The 21,029-nt window shown below is 33.6% G+C and overlaps 2 protein-coding genes across 3 annotated transcripts; both read right to left on the bottom strand.

The window, feature by feature from the left end:
• Positions 1-499: 499 nt before the first annotated feature.
• Positions 500-3,772, bottom strand: LOC11440925 (kinetochore protein NUF2 homolog). Its single transcript, XM_024780531.1, has 9 exons — positions 3,384-3,772; positions 2,595-2,688; positions 2,341-2,520; positions 2,086-2,175; positions 1,648-1,755; positions 1,495-1,548; positions 1,274-1,324; positions 909-1,004; positions 500-598 (listed from the first exon to the last, which is right to left on the bottom strand). Exons 1-9 carry the CDS (start codon positions 3,770-3,772, stop codon positions 500-502), a joined length of 1,161 nt encoding a protein of 386 aa, XP_024636299.1.
• Positions 3,773-8,947: 5,175 nt separating this feature from the next.
• On the bottom strand, positions 8,948-14,876 carry LOC112421209 (uncharacterized). Of its 2 annotated transcripts, none has more exons than XM_039832735.1 (3): positions 14,626-14,876; positions 12,944-13,204; positions 8,948-9,294 (listed from the first exon to the last, which is right to left on the bottom strand). In XM_039832735.1, exons 1-3 carry the CDS (start codon positions 14,662-14,664, stop codon positions 9,277-9,279), a joined length of 318 nt encoding a protein of 105 aa, XP_039688669.1. In that variant the 5' UTR covers positions 14,665-14,876; the 3' UTR covers positions 8,948-9,276. The 2 variants fall into 2 exon arrangements, with proteins under 2 accessions (XP_039688669.1, XP_039688668.1); XM_039832734.1 differs by having other exon boundaries at positions 12,944-13,213.
• Positions 14,877-21,029: the final 6,153 nt, after the last annotated feature.

The raw sequence follows: 21,029 nt of genomic DNA on the forward strand, positions 1-21,029 counted from the left end.
AAATGTGAAAACTTTTTCTATAATAGATAATGCCGTTGAATAGTACTAGAGGAGTCCCTTATATTAATATACATTAGCACTTTTGATATGTATTCTAACGATATATCAAATTATTTTATAAACAAATCAATGTTTGTGTTGTTTTCGATGTATTTTATCAATTTGAACGAATATATCTTCTTAATTAAAAAAAAAAAAAATCACTCGAAATGGTTTATTTTTTCACCAAGTAAAAGTGAAAACAAGAAACAAGAAAAATATAACGAAATATGCTGCAGCCTAAAGCATCAACACTGGTAATTTAAGCAAGAAAAATATCCCAAATAGGTCTTCACAACGGAAAATAACAGATATATACAATAATTTGAAAATCTTACAAGCATAACAGCTATATATATACAACTTTACACAATTACATCTATGTCTTAACAAAGGAAAATAAACTACCAAGGTTTTGATGATAGCGTGTTATACATTGCGGCGCAAGTCTAGTCCGTAATTAAACAGAATCCAAATTGTCAAATCTAGCTCTTTTAATGGTCGAACTCTTTCGCCAGGATTCAATCACACGTGCGAACGAGTTAGCATCCTTATGAAACTGCAGCAATGCAAGCATAATAATTCATTTATTTGTCATTCACTATCACAATAAGTAATGCAAAAACAATCCCTCAACTGACATTCTACATGGCAGTCTGGAGAACAAGGTTCGATCTGACATGAGAAACAGTAAAAAAAACGGTAAAATCTATGGGAAAGTTGCAGCTTGCAACTAACATAGAGCAACTTTGAATTTCAGTTTTAATTTTCATTTTCCTCACATGAGGTATGGCTGCAATATGAAGTTTTGAAGTGAAGCATGATATTCGATCACACAGGCTTCCATAAGAAGATAAATAGCCACGTACCTCTTCGACTAACTCGGTCCCTTTACTATCTAACTGATCCAATTTAGCTGTTGCAGATTCTTTTTCTGAGGTAATTCTACTATTTGCGGCATCCACCTGTCGATTATATAGCATTGAAGATTTCTCATATAAATCGTAAAATAACATATGTTCTACTTCGGAGAGCAAATAGATTTTCTTTTAGACAATGTATAACAATAATAAAAAGAAGAAAAATAATAATGATAATACATTACTCGAGCATACACGGCATTCGTTTGGAAATGGAGTACCAACATTGCTTGCTTGCACAAGAACCTACCTTTACTTTGCGTTTCAACCTATTTGGCCTCAAGTGACTTCTCCGGTACGTCTTCATCACCAACCTTAGCTTTTAATGCTCTGTGATCCTTTTCAATTGATTTAGCAGAATTGGCCTATAGGAAGAGCCAAATAAATCAAACAAGAGCCTTTGCACAATAACTATCTTTGAAGTAATAAAAAGCACCCAAACCATAGTTAACCATCTCACATCTCTAAGACATACAAAAATAATATTTTTTTCCTTCTCCGATATACCGAGAAATAACCAGAAGACAGGGAATACCTGTTCTTGCATAGCCTGCACTTGTTTGTTGTGCTTTGACATTTTTTTGTATACCTGAAAAGGAATTGATAAACTGATATATATTACCTAGGACAAAAATTCTAAAAACACCATATTTTGAAATGGAGGGAGTACCATCCTGTGATCAAATACCTTGGAAAATACTTCAACGAGGGCAGTCTTCTCGTGGAAATTGTGCATGGCTAATCTTTCAGAATTTCTTGCCACGTCTCGAGCTAATTTCTTTTCCTCTAAAGCCCTCTTTATGCAAGACAAGGAAAGCCACAGCACGAACATCTAAAACAAGCATGCAGTTTTTGTTCATCTTAACATTGATAAAATATGTATGGTTAAAATAAATTTGTCTCTCTAGCATCTACTTGCTTTCAATTTATTATCTTTTCAATTCACAATTGCAAAAAAGGATCATCAATTGAGTGCACGCTGATTAGGAAAAGAGCGATTATTTCAAAGTACCAATGTTTTGGATAGGCTTTTATTTTTTTGAAACAAATAGAATTGGCTAATAACCAACATGAATGTTTTTTATCATAAGCTTATTCTAATTATTGAAGAATCAAATGAAAATACATGTACTTTATCAGGTGATTGAGCAATTTTCGAACGTAAATTTGCATTCTCTTGAACATTTTGGATCAGTCTATATTCAGCATCAGAAATCTGGGGCATCGAGAAGAAAATAAAAGTTAGAACCGTCGACGAGTAAAATAATCTATAACCAAGTACCAGCACATGAATTAGTATAATTATGACCTAATCAAATTAAGCTTTTATTGCTGATTGTTACAAAACAAAAATGAACAATGTATCAGACAAAAAGCTCACCTTTTCATCCATTTCCACATTCTCCTCCTTCAACTTCTTTAAATTAGTCGTCAACGACATCTGTTTGTTGTTCAGGTTTGGAATAGTTTGACGCAGCTCTTTAACTTTTGCATCCACCTCCTGAACAAATGGCATCTCCCTTTCTCTCGCTTCAAAGGATTCAGCAATCGCCAGTTTCAACTATAACCGAATGAAAATCAATCAATGAAACATGCAATTAAAAATTGGAAGAAAAAACATTCAATGTTATAAACCTGCGTAATCTTATTCTCCTTAATCTCCACTATCTTCTGTTCCAAGGCGTTGAATTCATCTACATATTTTTCTATGGAATTCATTCTCCCAGCTCTGATATTTAAAAGAATTTGATGTAAACAGTAAATCATGTGCTTGACTTTAAAATACAGACCAGAAAAGCCTTCTGTCATGTTTGACATTCACACAGTCGACACTTACATGGTTCTTGGATCACAATTGGACCGTTTAGATTACGAGCTCGGTAATTTTCTACTTAAGAATAATACTTAGTAACTACAATGAAATATAGGCTATGTGACTCCGATCTCGATCCAACGACCACAAATGTGTTGAATGCGGCAAATCCTTGACCACAAGCAATCTGATTTCTTAAAATACCTGGTAGGTATGATTGATCAACAATAGAAATAGTTTAACAGCACCGCCATCCAATAAGAATCTATCATATTCCCATTTAAGCATGAATTGTAAACATTTTTAAAATTAACGCGTCGAATTCTCAATTCTTATTGGACATAGTGTAAACTAGTGAGTGTCCCCTTCGTAAGGGGCTCTCAAATAGTTCCCTCAGACTATAAATATTTCCGACTCTATATAACCGTCAAATTGATCTCTATATTAACCACTTACTATCAATCAAATCCTTATAATTTAGCAACTCACTATCAATTCGGTATTTATATTTAACCACTTACTATCAGTTTAGTCTCTAACATATTCTCGTACTAATACGAGTAAAATTCGACAGTTTCATAGACCTTTGTGAAACATTCATAATAACGAACCTGTCCAGACAGAAATTGAGAAGAGCACCGAGAAAGAACTCGGTACGATGAGGATCAGGCTTAACAAGATCAGCCAAGTTAAACGTGTATTTCTTAGGACATTCAAGAGTATTAAGCATTTCCTTGATCTTATTATACACCTTGATAACAGGAACCGATCCAACGTGAAGATCAGGATTTTCGAGATGCTCAACTGCATTGAAATCAAGTTGATGATTGTCTTCATCAAGTAGAAAATCAAGGTGGTTGAGGATGCGGTTGTAGAGATGTAGAATGAAGTTGGGTCTAGGGTTGGAGATTTGGTGATCGGCGACGGTTTCGATTTCGAATTGGGAGAGGGTTAGGATTATTTCTGATCGACCAAGACGTGGGTATTCGTAGTTCGACATCGCAGTCTTCTTCTTCTTCAAAGGGTAATTGAAATATACTACTATATATACTCTGTCCCGCCCAAATTTTGAGCCTTTGATGATGGGTAGGAAGGGGAAGAGGGTGTGAGTGTGTGACAAGCTCTACGGACTGAGAATTTCTTTTTAGACCCCTCGATATTTTTTAGGCCCTCCAAAATTTCATTTTTTTCTCTATTATATATGTCTGAGAGAATCCACAAGTTCTAGCTCAACTGACAAAAATGCCAAAATTGTTAGGCCGAATGCCATGATCAGGGTTCGAACCCCGGTACTTCCACTTATGTATGTGAGTTTATAATGGCTTTGTCATTTCGTCTATCTATTAAAAAAAAAATATATGTCTGAGAGAAACCTTCAAGATGGTTAGAGTGTTATCTTTTGAAGGGTTATAGAGTTATCTTTCAGATGATTGTTTTCTATGACAAACTGTGAGCAAAAATGCCAATTACGTTGTTTTCGTGCTTCAAATTAAGTTTCCAAATCACTTTCTTTGCTCTCTAAACCTACTTTCGGGAAACGGGTTTGGGACGGAACTCCAGGAAGAAGAAAAAAAAGATTTCAATCCAATGTCCGGGAGATACTAACCGAAATGTTCAGGACGTATCTCTCGAATGTGTAGAAAATTTGAGCACTGCAAATGTTCTCTGTGTATCAGAACCTGTGATATGTGAATGTCAACAATATACACTTCAACAACCAAAAAAAAAAAATTAAACGAACAAATTATGTAAACAAAGCATGCACAAATGTTTGTCATAAATTACTTAAACCAAATACATAGGTTCATAACCAAACAAATTACATATCTTAATATCAAGAATGGGGTAAAAAGTAGGTTTGGAGAGCAAATTGTCATAGAAACTTTAAAACATCAAAATAACGTAACTGACAGTTTTGCTCACTGTTTTGTCATATAAAATAGTCTTCTGGAAGATATATAACTCCCTAACCCTCGGGTACGTATCTATTAGATGTAGATATTATAGGTAAAAACAGAATTTTGAAGTGTATAAGAACTCCGCCAACTGTCAAATTGTTTTGTAGAACACATGGGTTCAATTCATGGGTGAAACAATTCTCGCCTAAACTTTATTTACCTCTTAGTTGAACTCCAGATTACCGGAGTTTCTTTCCGTTGAGAATCAGAGGGTTAACTCAAACATAAAAGATATAAATGAATATTGAGTTTTATATACCTAAGAGGACTCTTATACCCCGATATCTTAAAATTTTAAGTAATAATGTGGTATACAAACTACTTAGTTGCTCTTTAACTCAACTAGACGATCCACTGTGCTCCCTTTAACCCATTAGTGTTTGACTAAAGGTTGTGTCTACTCCTTGTAAAATAAAGAGACTCTAAACTTTGGAACAAGTTTTTGTCTCTAACACAAATTATTTAAAAACATTAAAATACCATATTATTTTCTATTCAAAAGATAATTTCTCTCCCACACACACACATATATATGAGTGTAAATAATCAAGTAAGTGTAGGTTGCTAACTTGCACCTTAATAATTTTAGGTGGGTATAGCTTGCTAACGTGCACCTTAGTGTTTTTAGGTAGGTGTAAGTTAGCAGCCCGCTATATATATATAGATATTCAGCTCAAGTGGTTGATGAACTCTATCAAACGATAAATTATTTAAATCAATTTTTTATCATATTTTGTTTACTTTTCGACCGAACTCTCGATTACCAGAACCATTTTTACCGAAAATCAAAAAGTTGGCTAAGAGAAAATTTGATTTTGAGCTTTATATAAATAAGAGGATTCATATGACTAATATTTTAAGATTATAAATAAAGATACGGTGTTAAAATCACTTATGTGTTGCTCATCTTAACTCAATGGGACAGTCCACTGTACTCCCCTCTAATCCATTAGGGTTTGACTAAAGGTTGTCTACTCCTTGTAAAGTAAAGAAGAAAATTGCTCTTCTGACTTCAAAAACGTCATATTGACACAAGAAATTTACGTAAAAGCCCCCAGCGGTAGTTAACTACCGTTAGGCTAACCGGTAGCAGTTAACTGCCGCTAGTAACATTGGTAGTTAACTGTCATTGCTTTTTCCCCCCAAAACCAGAAAACCCTTAGGTCCTATTCACTCATCACCTTACCTCACCATACCATTCCACAAAAAATCTCCATTTCAAAAATCTTTTGTCAAAATCTTGGTTCCAAATCATTTTTGATCAATTGCTAGCACATTTCTACACACAATATGCATCAAAAAACAGGTATTGCAAGTTTTAACTCGTTTACATTTGATTGATTTTGCTGTTTTTTTTTTGTACTGACACGAATTCCAATGGCAGTCAACTACCGCTGGGTGTCAGCGGCTGTTAACTGCCGCCCAACACTTAAATTTTTTTTCAAATTTTCATTTGGCAGTGCTACAACCATTTTTTGTTTTTTTGTTTTTGTTTGTTTATGTTATTATATGATATTAGATACATGTTTATTAATTATTTTAGCAATTATATGTTGTTTATTTATAGATATGGTTGAGAATGCGGGTGATGATCCGGGTGATCGAAAACCTAGTGTTATCGATTCCATTAAGGTTGAAGCTCCCATTAAGGTCGAAGCTTCCGTGAAGGTTGAAGCTTCCGTTAAAGTTGAGGTTTCAAGAGTCAATTCCGATGTGTGAAAACTTCGTGACAACAAAGTGGACACGGCTCATTTCTTTTCTACCCGAGATACATTGAAAGATAAAGATGAATTGCTCGGTAAGGTTCGTCGACAAGCAAATATAGCCAGATTTACGGTTATCATTAGAAGATCTTGTGAAGGTAGAAATGCTATGTTGGAGTTGGTTTGTGAATGGAGTGGCGACCACAAAGTACCGAAGAGAAAAGTGAAGCATGAAGCAACGAGATCAAGAAAATGTGGGTGTTTGTTCAAAGTGCGTGGATATCTCGTCTGGGAAGACAAGGCTTGGAAATTGGCTATTCTTAATGGCATTCACAACCATGCGATGGTGCCGTATCTAGCTGATGGGATAAAACCGTAAGTGTACGGTCTTACCGAAGTAGTAAAATAAGAGTATCGTTCCGACAGGGAGTTGTTAAATTTAATTAACCTTAGTTGATGATTAGAAGAGAATCAAGTTGCAAAGTTGGGGTTTTCAAACGATTGAAAAGATAATAATATATAAGAGCCTTGGGATCATTGATTCATCTTAATGACAAGTCCTTCTCAACCCAAACTGTTAAACCTAAAACGTTATGTTAGACCTAATTTCTAATGACAATTTCTCTTTTGTTCCTCTAGCAACCAAGCCTATTTCGCTGACTTGATTATTATTAGTTCCCTTGAAGATCGAAACTATATGTCTCAAAGATTGCAAAGACTATTTCGCTGCCTTTGCAACCCTTGTCTAAATTCAATTGTTCGAATATCAAAGCTCCATTTTCGTTTTATGAATTGATATTTGGGATGATGGATCAACAATTATCAAACCCTCCACTTTCGTTTCCACAGTTTGATAATGGTTAATTCATGTTAAAACGGTGAATTTAGAATAGAGATTAGGGTTACATAAGATTAGGGTCAATAGCTTGGTTTGATTAGGATTATGTCATTAAGACTTATCCAACAATCCCAAGACAAGAGAAGTCTACTCACTCATGTTCATCGTAAACATGGAGAAGAAGGAGAAAAGCATAAAAGTAAATAACAAGAAAGTAAAGGAAAAGAAAAGAACTTTTATTAGAAAGACAATTGTCACTTATTGAATTCAAGAAATGATGAATATTTGTGATGGCTAGCTACTCTATTTATAGTTTACATTCGACTTAGAATCTAAGCAATTACATCACTAGAATGTTCCACAAGCAAAGGGCTTTTCGGTAAAACTAAAATAGAGTAGCTTAAAATCTAAGCAAAAGCAGCAAAAGGTTGTATGGGAGGTGGCACGACCGTGCCAAGCTTCTGACTTAGGGGAGACATATTTTTGTCTCCGAATCTTCGTATTTTTGCTCCAAATCAACTCCAAACCTCTTTCTTTTGCTCCAAGACTCAATCCATCAAATATTCGTTCCTGAAATATAATAATATGCAATTGAAGTAAAATAGTTCAAAAAGGAAATAATATTAAAATAAAATAAACTTAAATCTAATTAAAACGAGACTAAATATTATATTAAAATAGATAATTATTGACTCATCAAACTCCCCCACACTTGAATCTTTGCTTGTCCTCAAGCAAAAGGCATAAATATGGTAGCATAAAACAAGATTATCACATGACAATTTAATTAAAACTTATGTCTCCTCAGGGGCTTTTATTTCAAGCGTACACTAATCACAAACTCAAGCATTTCTTATAATCCTTATTCAACCCAACAATCAAGTTTCAAGTGAGTGTGTGTGTAGTCCAACCCTTTTCTTGCTCCTGTATAAGATAGATATTATGAGGAAACAGGTTCTAACCTTAAGCCTAAACCAACCGAGAAAAATCCTTTCTTCATTTCATATAAGAGAGATGGGAATTTTTGTGATCATTTGATCTTTGCCATTCATATGTATGGATTTTCAGCATACTTTATTTAAGGAAACAACACCTTCACGTAGGAAGTCGGAGGGCCTACCCCCTTCCCCAATCTAGATTCAATGATGTCCCTTAAAACATCATCTTCACGTAGAAAGTCGGAGGGCCTACCCCCTTCCCCAATCTAGATTAAATGATGCTTTTTAAAGTTTCTTAAGATAACATCACCTTCACGTAGGAAGTCGGAGGGCCTACCCCCTTCCCTAATCTAGATTCAATGATGCAACCTTGAAATTATTTTGGCTTTATAAACTCCCTTACACTAACTTATACTACTTTTACTCTGAGAATTTTTTAGGGTTAATATATCTTCAGAGTCAGAACGTGTTCCTTAAAATACTTATTCATACAATTACTCAAGGGATGCAACTCGTGCTTTTCTCATTGGAAAATTTATTCACAATAAAACATGATGTGGGTATATCAAGAAAACTTAAAACACAAGAGTTCACTTTTCATGTACAAGAAACAACTAATTTAGAGGAGACAACAAAAATTTATGTCATAATTTTTCAATAAAAACAAGCTATTTAATCATGCCTTTCACAATAAAACAAAAGAATAAAGTTCAAGATAGTTTGGAAACACTACGACTCAAGACACTTTATTAAGCCCCCCCCACACTTGGGAGAAGCATTGTCCTCAATGATTTAAAATAAGAAAAATGAAAGAGAAGAAGAAACAAGAAAAGAGGGAGAAAGGATGCAGAAAGCTCACAATTTGCCAAAAGAAGTGAAAAAGTGAACTCTGGAGGCCTGTCAGCTTGGCACGACCGTGCCAATATAGGCACGGGTCGTGCCATATCCCTGCCTTATTTGGATTTTTTTGTGTGTTGGATGCTGGCCTGGCACGGCCGTGCCAGCTTAAGCACGGGCTGTGCCACCTTTCTGGTTCTTGTATCTTCAATTTTTCTTGCATTTTCTCATCATACTCGGACATTTACCTACAAAACAAAGGGAAATAACAGGAAACAAATAAAGCAATTAAATTTGTGAGTTGCCTCCCACGAAGCGCTCTTTTATTGTCACTAGCTTGACAAAAACAAGGATGTAGATCCTCAAGGTGGGTCACTTAGTGTAAAATCAGCTACCACTTCATTTACTTCTCCATTATTATAAACCTTTAGCCTTTGCCCATTAACCTTAAATGATCCGGTTTCTTAAGAAAAAATCTCAATTGCCCCATAAGGATAGACCGTGCGGACTTGAAATGGACCGGACCATCGTGACCTTAATTTACCTAGAAAGAGCTTCAGCCTAGAGTTAAAGAGCAGCACAAGGTCACCACTTTTGAAGTGTTTTTTGAGGATTTTCTTGTCATGCCATTTCTTTGTTCTTTCCTTGTAAATGCGAGCATTCTCATAGGCATCTATCTTAAGTTCTTCTAGCTCACTTAATTGAAGTTTTCTTTTCTCACCAGCTAAATTGTGGTCTAAGTTGAGGCTTCTAATTGCCCAATAAGCCTTGTGCTCAAGCTCAACCGGAAGGTGACAAGATTTCCCATAGATTAGTTTAAAAGGAGTCATTCCAATGGGAGTTTTGTAAGCCATCCGATAGGCCCAAAGAGCATCATCAAGCTTACTTGACCAGTCTTTCCTAGAAGTTGAAACAGTTTTTTCAAGAATAGCCTTGATTTGTCTATTTGAGACCTCAACTTGTCCACTAGTTTGCGGGTGATAGGATGTTGCGATTTTGTGCCTCACTCCAAGCTTTTGTAAAAGTTTTCCAAAATGTTTAGAAATGAAGTGAGACCCTCCATCGCTTATCACAACCCTTGGCACTCCAAACCTTGGAAAAATAATTTTTTTAAACAATTTTATCACAACTTGTGCATCATTAGTGGGGGAAGCAATGGCCTCAACCCATTTGGACACATAGTCAACTGCTACCAATATGTATTGGTTTACAAAAGAGGAAGGAAATGGTCCCATAAAGTCAACACCCCATAAATCAAATACCATCTTCGTATGATAGAAACGAATAAGAAAAAATAAATTTTAGCTAATGTAATGAAGAGATAAATTATAGTTCCAAATACTCCATATGTTTTATTTATTTCAAAAACTCAGATATGTACGGAATAAAGACATTCATCATAAGCTTTATTCTATCACGTTAAAAAATTAAGCTGGGAAGTTGTGATTTAGAGTCACTACTGAGTAATTTGTTTAAGACGTCGCCAAAGCTAAGTATCCCGATGTTTCTCCTCACGGAAGGTGAGCATCAGAGTAGTAGGCATAGGAGTATAAGCCCTACAAGAACCTCTAGTGCACAATCTCCACCGTTTAATAATTTGACTTTTGTCCATGGGTCAGGAACAGTATTGTCTACTCCTGGTGGTGCTTTTAGTGTATCGCATACCTATTCTCCTTTTGTCCATGTGTCAAGATTAGTATGTTCTACTCCTGATGGTGCTGCTACTTTTCCGTATACAGGTTATACCAGTTATCCTTTTTTCCAGATGCCAGGATCAATGTTTGCCACTCCTCCTGTTGCTCCTCTTGCTATTGATCGCCAGGTTTGTTCCGAAATTTTGAAGAAAACAAAAGCAATAAGTAATCAATCCGTCTCTGCCATTGCTAACTATATTACTCCTGAAGATATGCATCAATCGGTATTTGGTACTGCAAAAGGCAGGAAGGAATTTGCGAAACAATTGGAAGGTATTGTTTTTTTTTTGTAGAAAGTATTGTTTCATATAATTCTAAATATGATTTTTAAGGGTATTTTTTCTACTTTGTTCTGTTTTGTGTTTTTTGCTTTTTGTTGATGACTATAGCTAAGTATGTCTATAGTCAGACTTAGAGCTGCAGATGAAGGTGTGGAGGTTGTTGGAATATGCAATTTAGTTTTAAGTTGTGATTTTGTTTTAAATTTAGAAAAGACATTTTATGTTCCAAGTTATGATTTTGTTTTAAATTTTAAATACAAAGATACAAGTTTTGAAACAAAAATTAAATTTTTAAAAAAACTTGGAACATAAAATGTCTTTTGTAAATTTAAAACAAAATCACAACTTAAAACTAAATTGCACATTCCAACAGCCTCCACACCTTCATCTGCAGCTTTAAGTCCGACCATAGACATACTTAGCTATAGTCATCAACAAAAAGCAAAAAATACAAAACAGAACTAATTAGAAAAAATACCCTTAAAAATCATATTTAGAATTATAAGAAACAATACCTTCTCTAAAAAAAAAAAAAAACCTTCCAATTGTTTCGCAAATTCCTTCCAGCGTTTTGCAGTACCAAACACCAATTGATGCATGTCTTCAGGAGTAATATAGTTAGCAATGGCAGAGACAAATTGATTACTTATTGCTTTTGCTTCCTTCAAAATTTCGGAACAAAATTGGCGATCAACAGCAAGAGGAGCAACATGAGGAGTGGCAAACATTGATCCTGGCATCTGGAAAAAAGGATAACCGGTATAAACTATATACGGAAAAGTAGCAGCACCATCAGGATTAGAACATACTGATCTTGACACATTGACAAAAGGAGAATAGGTATACGATACACTAGAAGCACCACCAGGAGTAGACAATATTGATCCTGACCCATGGACAAAAGTCAAATTATTAAACGGTGGAGATTGCGCACTAGAGGTTCTTGTAGGGCTTATACTCCTATGCCTACTACTCTGATGCCCACCTTCCGTGAGGAGAAACACCGGGATACTCAGCTTTGGCGACGTCTTAAACAAATTACTCAGTAGTGGCTCCAAATCCCAACTGCCCAGCTTAATTTTTTAACGTGATAGAATAAAACTTATAATGAATGTCTTTATTCCGTACATATGTGTTTTTGAAATAAATAAAACATATGGAGTATTTGGAACTACAATTTATCTCTTCATGACACGGTGTGGTTCTGGTGAAATTTGTTGTTTCATGACACGGTGTGATTCATTTTGTTGCCTCCATCTTTGGGGGAAGATTTTGCTAGGGTTAGGAATGGGTTATTTACTTCTGTCCCTAGTTTTCTGTATATATTTATGTTTCTTTCGAGGGTATTGGCATAGTCCCCCCTCTTTGTAATTATTTTTTTTCCTTTTTTTAATAAAATTTACGTATTGAAAAGGAGGTAGAGGATGGGGGAATTTGTTGGGTGTCAACCTAGTTGGGATGCTTCTGATTCTCCCGGATACCCAACCTTTCTCTTGGCCTTATCGAAAAAAAAAATCTCTTCATTACATTAGCTAAAATTTATTTTTTCTTATTCGTTTCTATCATACCAAGATGGTATTTGCCTAGACTAAGAATGGATCAATTATTAAATTTATCTCTTCATTACATTAGCTAAAACTTATTTTTTCTTATTCGTTTCTATCATACCAAGATGGTATTTGCCTGGACTAAGAATGGATCAATTATTAAATCTTGGATGGAAATTTATTTTACCTATTTCTCTCAGTAATCTATTATTAACAACTTCGTCTCAATTATTTTCACCGTAAAAGATTGATCTTCTAGATTCATTACTTGTCTCAAATAAGAAAAACAGTGCAAGAACTTAATGCTAAATTCGAGAAATCAGGGTTGTGTCATGTCATGAAGATAAAGGAAAGAAACATAAAAAAGAACCTTACCTTTTCATAATTTTCTTTCAAAAGATCAAGTATACGGCACACATCTTTAGCCGTTTTCAACTCTTCCACATGCACATCAAAGGGATTAATGCCTTTGTTAAAGAGCTCTGCCAGTTTTTGCCACCCATCATTGCAATTCAATGGTTTCAAACCGAAGTTCAAGAACTTTCCTTTTCCAGTATGGGCGTCCACGGTCAACTTTAGAAGTACTATGTCCTGATCAATATTCCATCCCTCTTGTGCCACAGAGATCATAAAATCCTGCACGGCCTATATGATCATGAAATAACCTAGTTTGTATTCTCATCAATATAAAGAAATTTCCAAAAACAATATATTATTTTAACTCTAAGTTATTGGAAAGTCATAAAAGCAGTTGTGCAAAGGTACGAAGATACAAAGATATAGGGGTGGTAAACCATCTCAATAACCTTTTTAATCCGAACCAAACCATCTCAAATTTTTATTTTTATTTTTGAATCTAGAACCATTTCTAGTTCATTCCAGCTAGAATGTAGAACACACTTTCAGTTTTCATCCACCAACATAAGCTATTAGAATTGATTTCACATTTTGATATAAAGATTGTGGTAAACTGATTTTTTCAATTAATGTTTGTATCACAATTTTATGGAAATGATATTACTCAAATACCTTTTCAATTCTTTTAAGTGTTTGGTCACAAACTTTAGACACACATACATAATTGAGAAAAAGATAGAGAGAAAATAATTAAATAATACTTATTTTTCAAATAATTAAATAAAATGTATTTTGTGTGTGAGTGCATAAGTGATGTGTCCAAGCTAGACTTTCTCACCAACTGGGTAGTGTTTGATAGTGAGAAGGGTCTCCTCACAATTCGTTTATATCCTAACAGCTTTTCTAACATCACTGTCTGCAAGAAAATGCTAATATACTACACTGCTTTGTCAGCTCATCAAAACAGTGATACTAACAAAATAGAAAGGGGTCATGAATATCAAATCGCCAAATCTGCTGACCAAATTGATAAAAACTTAGTAAAGGACACCATATAAAAAGCATAACCAATTTCCCGTATACTATATGCTACTATTATTGGTTACAATCTGGACTGTCGTAAAATACTCACTACACCTCGGGTTAGGCCCAAAGAACCTTGACCGAGTTATAACACCTCAAAGATACTTAGCCCATGATCAATACACTCAGTTGGGTGCGAGTTGGGAGAAGAGCATAATTCCACTCGGAATGAACGATATAAAGGAAAAGGAGGCCTAGAAGAAAACCTAAGCCCTTCATTCCACCTAAACCTTAAACACCCCGACCTTTGAGCGCAGATGTCATAAAAGTTTCTACCCTAGAACGCAATATATAGAACAATTCAACACAATATCATAATGTTCAACAACATTTCACTCACCACAATTACCCTATTCTTCTCTAAAAAAAAAATAAAAAAATTACCCTATTCTTAAAAAACTCAAGATAAATTAATGTGCAACTAAGGCTCTGTTTGGCATGACATAGTTTTCATCTTATAAGCTCGTATGAACAAAAAACACCTGTTTATTAAAAGTCATTTTCTCACAGCTTATAGCTTATTTTTCCTAACTTGTAGTAGTGTTTTTTGATAAACTAATTTAAGTAGCTTAAAGCTTATCAAACCAATAATGTGCTGCTATGAACGAATTACATACCAATTCATCACGTTTTTGTGCTTTCTCTGAACGAGCCATTGCAGGAGTACAACACGAAGAGGAAGAGGAAATACTGTGAAATTTGCGCTTCCTCAGAATAAAAAAACAAAAACAAATCAAAATACAACTATATCAAATGAAATCAATTAACCATAAATCAATTACCTTTTTGGAAAATAGAAATAGCAAAACGAAATCAAACTAAGTACCTTTCTGATGGTAGACACAGCTCTCTCCGTCCTTTCGCCAAATCTGTCCATGGAATACAACTACTCAAATCACTTATTTATATAATCACTTAACAATCAAAACAGCTTAAATAATTTGTACAAAAAAAACATCTTAAATAATCAAATCACTTATTTATATAATCACTTAACAATCAAATCACTTATTTATATAATCACTTAATAATTCAAATCACTAGATTCTAGAAACTGAAACATAAAATAGAGTTTGCTTACCTCAAATCAAATATCCATAATACCCAGGAATGTAATTTCTTACCACATTATGCTATATTCAAAATACTTCAAGAACAAACTACTGCAAGGTATCAAATAATAACTCACTTCCTCTATATGCTACACCGCATTATGCTAACAGGAAAATCAATACTATAGCTCTTATTATTTGATACCTTGCAGCAAACTACTACTGCAAAGTATCAAATAATAACTCACCAGTAAAACAAAAAGGTAACTCAGTTACTGAAATCCACAAATGCTATCTGATAACACTTGAAATTGACATCCCTTTACCTTTTCTATACACAATTACTAAAATCTAATTATCCAAAGAGAAATACATAAGTCCAAAATCAGATTCAAATTGAAGATGTATTATTCTATATCTTAGACATTGGATTGAAGTTACGCGAGAAAACCACAAACAAACAAAAAAACACAAACTTTTAGTTTCAAAACTCACCAGTAAAACAAAAAGCATAGTATCAACATTGAATCTTGTTTCCTCCTCTACACTCAAGATTCGTTTCTAATTGAACTAAAAAAAACAATAAATAGATCCAGACAATCGAGGTAGGGTTGAACGGAACTCACCGGAGAGATCTGAACGGAGTTGGGATGAAGTAAATGATACTCCCTCCGTCCCTTAATACTTGACCCATTTGGAATATTTTTAATTTTGACCTAACTGACTTTGACCGTATTTTTCAACTAATATACAAAGATAAATAACATCATAAGATGTTGTTAGATTCGTCTCGATGAGTATTTTCAAAATATCAAATTTTCATAATTTTTTCTAATATATTATTCAAGATATTTAAGCTCAAAGTTATGCATTGATATGTGTAATAAGGTTAACTGTGTCAAGTATTAAGAGACGGAGGGAGTAGTTATCTCCCGGGTAAAGATCCTCTCCATTTATAACTTTTTCCATTTGTTGCAATTTGGAGAGAGATAGACACATAGAAAATAATGATGGTGGAATCCACTTAGTGATAGGACCCACCACTTATTTTTTTGTGTCTATCTCTCTCCAAATTGCAACAAATAGAAAAAGTTATAAATGGAAAGGATGTTGACCCTTATCTCCCATCTAATCTGCCTTGATGATTATTTTCCTTCCCTATGTTACTATGACAGTTCGCTGCCTTGATGAATATTTTCCTTCCCTATGCTACTCTGCCAGTTCGCGAATGAATGTTTGAAGAGACTAGAGAGAGAGTGCAGCATCTAGGAAAATGAATCTTTGTTGAAAATAAGTATTGTGTACAGCTAAGCTAATACTGATAAGGCCATGTTAGGATTGACTTATTTTGAATTTATATGAACATATCTACTCCTATAAGCATTTTTAAGGGCGTTTGAGTAAATCAATAAAAATATCTTATTCTAATTTTATAAGCTGCTTATACCATGTTTTAATAAGCTCAAATTTTGAGCTTAACAATATGCTTATTAATGAGCTTATACAAATAGTAACCTGCTTCGATTCTTGGCTCCAATTTTTTCCAAGCGTATATTTTTATTATTATACTAGTTATCTTTTCCTATGAAGATAGCCATATACTTTTTTTTTTTTTTTTGTCAAAGATAGCCATATACTTATCCTTTTAGAATAATAACACATGTAACTTATCTTTTTAGAGTAACACATGTAAAATCATTAAAATAACAAACGTAACTTGTTTCTTTAGAATAATAACATATGTAACTTACTCCCTCCGTCCCTGAATAAGTGACCTATTTGTAAAAAATATTTGTCTCACAATACTTGATCTTCTCAGATTTCTAAGCAAAATTTGACAGATTTACCCCTTATAAAAACTTTTTGTGGTCCCCATGTTAAAGTTTGTAGTGGAACAAAGAAAATAATTATTACTTAAAAGTGAAAAAGTTTCAAAATAATGACAAGGGCAACTCAATAAAAGTATCACTCTCTTTCTTTCATCTTTACACTTTTCTTAATCTGTGTGAAATGGTCAAATAGGTCACTTATTAAGGGACGGAGGGAGTATCTTTTTAGAGTAACACATGTAACAATCATTATTAACAATGAAAATAACAACCGTAACTTGTTTTTTTGGTTTAATATATCTCCTGATCCATTAATTTATTTTAATTTCTCATTTTGGTCCCTTAACTATTAAGTGTTTTAATTTGGTCTCTTATGTCTTATGCCGTTTACTATATTGGTTATCTCCGTTACTTTTTAACCTTAAATGTCTAACGTGAAACAACGTTAAAAGTAGTCCACCATAGACCTTATTAATTTTATGAATTTTAACCATTTAATATTTTTTTTTAGGGTTAATGATGATTTACCCCCTGTAATATAGGTCATTTCCAGGTTTAGCCCCTGTAAATTTTTTTTTTTTTATTTACCCCCTGTAAAAGTTTTTTTTCCAGAATACCCCCTTAGTAGGCCATACAAAAACCAAAATTTTTGTATGGCCTATTAGGGGGTATTCTGAAAAAAAATATTTTACGGGGGGTAAATACAAAAAAAAAAATTACAGGGGGTAAACCCAGAAATGACCTATATTACAGGGGTTAAAACACTATTAACCATTTTTTTTTAAAAAGAGGACCGTTAAATCATTTAGATCTATTGTATGTTACGGTGAACTATCACCACTTAATTTTGTTTCTTTTTCTTCATCTTCATTCATCATCTCTTCATCATCTTCAACGACAATGTTTAGACTATTTATTTACACATCTAATGTTAATTTTGTCTTATACGAATATTGATAATATTTTTTGGGTTAATAGTGCTTTTCACCTCAGTAATATATGTCATTTCCGGTTTTCGGCCTTATAAATTTTCAGTTTGATTTGCATCCTCGTAATTTTTTTTTTCCAGAATACCCCCCTCCCCCATCCAACTCAGCAAATTCGCTTACGTGGCGCTGATTTGGCTTTTTTTTTTTCATTTTTTAATTGGCCACGTGTAAAAAAAAATTCACATCAGGTTTTATCCAAAATAGAAAAGAACAGGAAAATAGTCGGATTTTTTCCAAATCAGAAAATATAATCATATTTTTTTCAAAATTAAAAAGATTTTACAAAATTCTGGAATTTAAAACAGGAAAAAAAAATTAAAAATTAAAAAAACGTCAGAATTTTTCAAAAATATTATGGAATTTTTTTAAATAGGGTCAGATTTTCTAAATTTGTATACAGATTTTTAAAATAAAATTTTTTCCATAATTATTTTTTAATTTTGAAAATTTTCTTTTTTGTATTTGCAAAATTGAATTCCATAATTTTTAAAATCTTTTTAATTTTGAAAAAGAAATCTGATTGTATTTTCTAATTTTTTAAATTAATTAAAAATCTTATAATTTTTTCCTGACTTTTTAAATTTTTGAAAGAATAACTTTTTTTCTTTTGATTTTTAAACTTTTTGTAAAAATCTGACTATTTTTCTGTTTTTTTATATTTCTGAAATTTTTTTAATATTTTTCCTGAATTTTTAAAATAAAAATTTGATTTTTAAAATTTATGTAAATAAAACTGAATATTTTTAAAATTAATTTTCAAATATTTTTTTTAAAAAATCTGATGTGGATTTTTTTTTTACACATGGCCAATTAAAAAAAATGCCAAATCAGCGCCACATCAACGTATTTGCTGAGTTTGATTGGGGAGGGGGGTATTCTGGAAAAAAAAATACCGATGATGCAAATCAAACTAAAAATTTTATAGGGGCGAAAACCGGAAATAACATATATTACAGGGGTGAAAAGCAACATAAACAACCCAAAAAAAAAAATTTGGCAAGAGCACTGCCAAATGAAAATTTCTAAGTGTTGGGCGCCAGTTAAGAGCCGCTGACATCCAGCGGCAGTTGACTGCCGTTGAAACTCGTGTCAGTACGGAAAAAAAAAAAGAACAGCAAAACCAATAAAATGTAAACGAGTTAAAACTTGCAATACCTGTTTTTTTATGGATATTGTGTGTAGAAATGTCCTAGCAATCGATCAACAATTATTTGGAACCAAGATTTTGACAAAAGATTTTTGAAATGGAGATTTTTTGTGGAATGGTATGGTGAGGTAAGGTGATGAGTGAATAGGGCATAGGGGTTTTCTGATTTTGGGAGGAAAAAAAGCAACGACAGCCAAATTTGTCCATGGAATACAACTACTCAAATCACTTATTTATATAATCACTAACAATCAAAACAACTTAAATAATTTGTACAAAAAAAAAAAAACTTAAATAATCAAATCACTTATTTATATAATCACTTAACAATCAATTCACTTACTTATATAATCACTTAACAATTCAAATCACTAGATTCTAGAAACAGAAACATAAAATAGAGTTTGCTTACCTGAAATCAAATATCCATAATACCCAGGAATGTAATTTATTACCACATTATGCTATATTCAAAATACTTCAAGAATAAACTATTGCAAGGTATCAAATAATAACTCACTTGCTCTATATGCTACAGCACATTATGCTAACAGGATAATCAATATTATAGCTCTTATTATTTGATACCTTGCAGCAAATTACTGCTGCAAGGTATCAAATAATAACTCACCAGTAAAACAAAAAGGTAACTCAGTTACTAAAATCCACAAATGCTACAACACTTGAAATTGACATCCCTTTACCTTTTCTATACACAATTACTGAAATCTAATTATCCAAAGAGAAATACATAAGTCCAAAATCAGATTTAAATTGAAGATGTATTATTCTATCTCTTAGACATTGGATTGAAGTGAGGCGAGAAAACCACAAACAAACAGAAAATTTTAGTTTCAAAACTCACCAGTAAAACAAAAAGCACGGTATCAACATTGAATCTTGTTTCCTCCTCTACACTCACCAATTTTCCGACTATTTTGATAATGGATTCCACGTACAAAACCAATTTGTATAAGATGTCATTGTTTGAAATAGTTGGAGTCACCTCAACCTATTAGACATATTCGGTTGGTTTTGCATTTATGACATCAGAGAAGGATGATAACTTTACCTGGGCTTTGCAAATGTTGCTTAAACTTCTTGAAACAAATGGTGATATGCCTAAGGTGGTAGTGGCCGACAGGGACACGAGTATGATGAATGTCGTAGCAAATGTTCTCCCCGATAGTAGTGCAATACTTTGTTATTTCAATGTTGGCAAAAATGTTAGATAAAAAATCATCACCGATTGCAAAGTTAAACAAAATGTTGTGGTAGTGGATGAGCAAAAGAAGATTGTCGACGAGGCGAAGAATAGTAAGTTAGTTGATACCATATTTGATGCATGGGAAAAATTGGTTGAATCTCCTACTCAAGAGTTATATGCGGGTAATCTATTGGAATTCCAAGATGCTTGTAATGATTATTCAAAGTTTCTTCACTATATTGAAACTACTATTTTGAAGCCTTTTAAGGACGAATTAGTGAGGGCATGGACATACCTTGTGTTACATCTTGGGTGCAGGACCACGAACAGAGTTGAAGGAGCTCATGCTGTGGTGAAGGAATATTTGTCCACCTCCAAGGGTGATTTGGGTACTTGTTGGGAAAAAATAGATGAGATGTTGGCAAACCAATTTGGGGAGATACAATCATCGTTTGGTAGGAGTGTTATGGTCTGGGAACATCGATACAAAGATGTCACTTTGTACTATGGGTTGGGGGGTCACATGTCTAGACAAGCCATGCACTATATTTTTGTGGAAGAAGAGTGTGCAAGGAAAACGTTGTGCATCGAGAAGAAAACTTGCGGTTGGGTTCAAAGGACGTCGTATGGCCTACCTTGTGCATGCTTCATTGCTATGAAAATCCATCACAACAAGCCCATTCAAATGGATGAGATACACCAGCATTGGCATAAGTTGTATATGGGTGAAGAAGAAAATAATGAAAATTTGTTTTCGGTCGCGAAGGAGTGAAGTTGTATTCAAGAACGTCTCTAAA

This window comes from Medicago truncatula, chromosome 4 (assembly GCF_003473485.1).
Source record: "Medicago truncatula cultivar Jemalong A17 chromosome 4, MtrunA17r5.0-ANR, whole genome shotgun sequence".
In the NCBI taxonomy this organism is placed as follows: domain Eukaryota; kingdom Viridiplantae; phylum Streptophyta; class Magnoliopsida; order Fabales; family Fabaceae; genus Medicago; species Medicago truncatula.